Source organism: Saccostrea echinata, unplaced genomic scaffold (genome assembly GCF_033153115.1).
Source record: "Saccostrea echinata isolate AGI-Se365-2 ecotype Australia unplaced genomic scaffold, CSIRO_AGI_Sech_v1 ptg000012l, whole genome shotgun sequence".
NCBI lineage: Eukaryota > Metazoa > Mollusca > Bivalvia > Ostreida > Ostreidae > Saccostrea > Saccostrea echinata.
Genome location: NW_026889761.1, coordinates 18,009,555 through 18,013,676, shown reverse-complemented (window position 1 = coordinate 18,013,676; position 4,122 = coordinate 18,009,555). Strand labels below are relative to the sequence as shown.

The 4,122-nt window shown below is 30.6% G+C and overlaps 1 protein-coding gene across 1 annotated transcript; it reads right to left on the bottom strand.

Moving 5' to 3' along the window:
- Window positions 1-361: 361 nt before the first annotated feature.
- LOC133186053 (cerebellin-1-like) lies at window positions 362-1,127 on the bottom strand. The gene is made up of 2 exons (XM_061321332.1): window positions 992-1,127; window positions 362-781 (listed from the first exon to the last, which is right to left on the bottom strand). The coding sequence occupies exons 1-2, from the start codon at window positions 1,125-1,127 to the stop codon at window positions 369-371; spliced, it is 549 nt and encodes a 182-aa protein (XP_061177316.1). The 3' UTR covers window positions 362-368.
- Between the last annotated feature and the right edge of the window lie 2,995 nt (window positions 1,128-4,122).

The window sequence follows — 4,122 nt, the reverse complement described above, 5'->3', positions numbered from 1 at the left end:
CTAAATTTTTGAAAGGCAGAATTGAATGGATATTAAGTCAGTGTATTTTATTGAAATCGGTTTTGTCACATTCCTTGTTGCTAGTGGAAAAGCAGGGTTAATGCTTTATTCTTTTTTATTTTCTCCATTTCACAGAAAAATTGACGCAGAAGAGTGTGCAGAACTCTAGCAATATTTTGATGCCCATGTGTAACAATGCATACAATGTACAATGCATGCATTGTCAATGCTGGATACCGTCTTATTATTCTCTTTGGTGTAGTTGAAACTTTTTTTTATCTACTTGCACATTGATAAACCACTGAAACAGAAGGAATTACATAACTTAATATCTTCAAATTTGCCAATTTATTTTCAGATTATTTGTTTTACAGGAGTTTAAATCCAGAGAAACTCATTCGGGCATATTTGTTGTTCGGTAGGTATCGTCCTCCATACCCTGGTCCAACTCTGGTGTTCAGTACATCTCCTTTCTTCAAATTCAAAATAGTTAATGTAGAAGCTGATGCATTATCATCGTGATTGCCGGAGTCAGCTATTGCTACGTCTTTCACGACTCCATTTTTTACTACTTCTATAACGACGTGTGATTTATTGTGAGAGAAAGTAGTTGTGTGTATGACGTAAATCCCGCTCTCTGGAGCGATGAACTTTCCCGACTTGTCGTCATATCCGTTTCCAATGTTTGTCTCAACACGATTATAAACAAATATTTTGTGTTTGGATAATGTCTTTATCTGGATGTTACTGGACATATAGGCATAAAACGCAATTTGTTGACCTGGAAAAATAACATTATCCCCATTTATCGTTATAGTTCATTCTACTACTAGCTAGCTAGTATTTAGTTACTCATACATGTTCTTTGAAAATGTTCATCACAGAAAAAAAAAGAAATCGATGAAAGCATTAATAATTAACAAAAATGTTAAGAGATCAAAATTATGAACATTAACAAAAGATTTCTTATAAGACCCCAATTTTAAGATACCAGTTCCAGTTAGTTGACTTCCTTTCCTTTGTCCACAGAGACTACATATTGTGTCTTCCATTTCTCTCCGCTCACACGAGTCATTGCCATTAGCAACGCCGACGAAAAGAAAGAAAAGCAACAATGGTTTTAGCATGTTGAATGTGTAGCTCAGCTGAAAGCAAATTGCACAGAACTCCAGTTTCGTCCTCCTCTTAAATCAGATTTTAAAATCATAATGTCGTGTTTAGATAGCAGTTGAGAGATCGTATTTCAAATAGATTTTTACTATGCAGCAGTTAATACTATCATTTTCAATTTAATTTAATCTCTTTTCTCGTGGATCACACATTGTTTCTATTTCAGTCTCACCACGCAACAACAGCATATGTAATTGTAATATTGTTTAAAAATGAAAGTTTCTTGTGCCATGAATAACCAAAAAAATTATTCCTTTTTTTCTTTTGTCTCTATCTTAATTTCAGCAGCATTTTTACCAGCTAGAGGTGTCCAGATATAAGAGGTAATTCGTTGGTAAAAAGTCTGTGTGTCTATCAATTCCCTTACACTAACAGAGAATTTGGAACTCAAGATGACCCATCAGCAAGCATATTTATTTTTCAGTGTTTTTTTTCGGTCGAAGAACAGTACTTAGTCTAGTGTTCCAATTCTTACAAACATGGAAATGATCTATGAATTTTTTGAGAAACTTTTCCAGACATGTTTTAATAAAACTATGTATACTGCAAGTAGATTACACTTAGATATATCTGTTTTGTGAATTCTATTAAAAGTGATGACTCGGTAGCTTAAAAAAGGGTGATCTGTAAATTGTAGTCCTGGACAAGTTTTAACTAAACTGAGAAAACTGCACCTGGATACTTTTAACAAGAGATCTTTTGGTCCTATTTTGATAAAGCTATACAAGAACTGGAACAACTGTGAAATACGTGAAATACAATTTAATTCTGCGAATGTTTTTGATTTCAGTGAATGGATGATTTTCTTTCACAATACTACTCTTTCCATTATTTTTGTTCACTTAAAATTTTTAACAAATTTTCAGACACATGCAGAATGGACTAAGATATATGATTTTGTATATTACTTTTGTTGTTGATTAACGATATTGAAATATGATCACTGAAAATGGACTAATTTTTGAAATTCTTTCAAAATACTACTCCTACATGTACAGTAATTAATGCAATCCGATGGACAATTCAATTACAAGAACACACTATTTTATGCTTTTATATTTCTGCTTATTTTCAAGTGTAGCCTTTGTTCCTACAAATACATATAAATGAATAATCTGTGAAATTCTTTCAAAATTCTACCTCCCCTGTAGTTCAATATAGCTCTATTAATAATTCCTAGAGTATGGATGGACTACATTTAAATAGTTAATTTTCTGTCCCTTTTGTCTATAAAGGGGTTACCGTCTTCGTGTAATCTGTATCTATAACTATTTTAATTCCACACCATTAAAACTTTGCACACAGATTCTAGAACATTGAAAAAGAGCATATTTTATATTGAATGAAGTAAAACAAATAGTACGCTTCTTTGTCAATTGCTAAACTTGAATTAGGTTAATGCAAAGGTACATGTACCTTTATTGTTTAATCTTTACATGTATCACCAACGGTTTATAATTTCACATTATTAAAACTTTGCAGAAAAATTGTACTATAGGCATATTACAGATTTAAACCTTTCAATTTAAATTAATTTTAAAAATAGAATTTTTTTTCTATTGCTGAACTTATCTCTTTGAACATATGTATTGTACTTAGATTGTGTAATATGCAATTTCAATTTTTTTTTTTAAATTTTTAACATTGAAAATCTTTTGATGTTATTGTCCATTTGAATACAAACAAATAAGTTAAAATATACTTCAACTGCTTGTATTCATTTTAAATCAAATATTTCCATTTCTAATTGTTTTCTTTGTGATAACTCTTTGAAAGTTAGGTGAGTTGATTTCTTGATAATTCAACCGGAATGTTATTTGGCCAGGTGAAAGGTCAGGAGCCTAATATGCATGTCAATTTCGTGCGGCTATGTTTGTATCTGAAGTCAGTGGGCGGGGACTATTGAAATTAACATGGGAGGCCTCGTGTATTTAAAATATATTTGAATGGTGGTATTATATTTTACATAGACTTAACATTTTGCATAATTCAATAAAAAAACACTTCATGACTAAATTACTCAATCTGAGTTTTCCTGTATTGGAACAACTGCAGATTGTAATAATCTGTAGAAATATGTCGCTAATCTAATTTAAGTCATATAAAGTAAAAACAACTTATATCCATATTAAATAAGAATAAAACACATCAAATATTCAGTAAAGTTTTCAAGGAATGTACAATTCATAAGCATGCAGGTTCTTCTACATTGTGTTCTCCTCAATAGTAAACAGAGCCCTATTAGTTTATAATTCCCAAAGTCCAACAAGAAGAAACTTGGTAACTGAAGCGTCTTTTAACTACAAAATGGTGGTAAACTAACATGATAATATTTATCAAATGTGCTAAATTTAGATATATGCTGGTGGATCTGTAGGCTAATGAAACTGTTGTCATCTACTGGTTCAGAGTCTGAAGATTGTGAAGAATCATCCAAATCTCTCATCCTACCGCAATATCCTAGCTCCTGTAAAATTAACCTGTTGGTGCTGATCGAAACCAGTGGGTATATGGGTAAATTAAAAAAAAGTAACCACCAAACTGAATTTTTTTTAAAAAAAATTCAACTACTTATAACATATTTTTCACTTACATCATCATATTGCACATGGATTTTAGTTTAAAATCCTGAAGCGGCAATAGAATAGACAATTGGATTAGAAAATTTCAGAATTTTTATTAGTAAAATTTCTTTTGAAAAAAAGAAAATATGATTACACCTTAAAAGATTTTCTAAAATACATAATTACAAGAAATTATAGTTTTTTATGCTTCAAAATGGTAAAAGGGGTATAAATGATTAAATCTAGACCTTGATTGAGTATCTTCTCTTGTATATGTGACAAAAAATTGGCCTTTTGATTGTTATTTTACATTATTTTTTCAGTTCTGGTTTGAAAAGTTTTAATATGAAAAAAATATGAAGCAATAAAATTCACCAAAAATTCAATT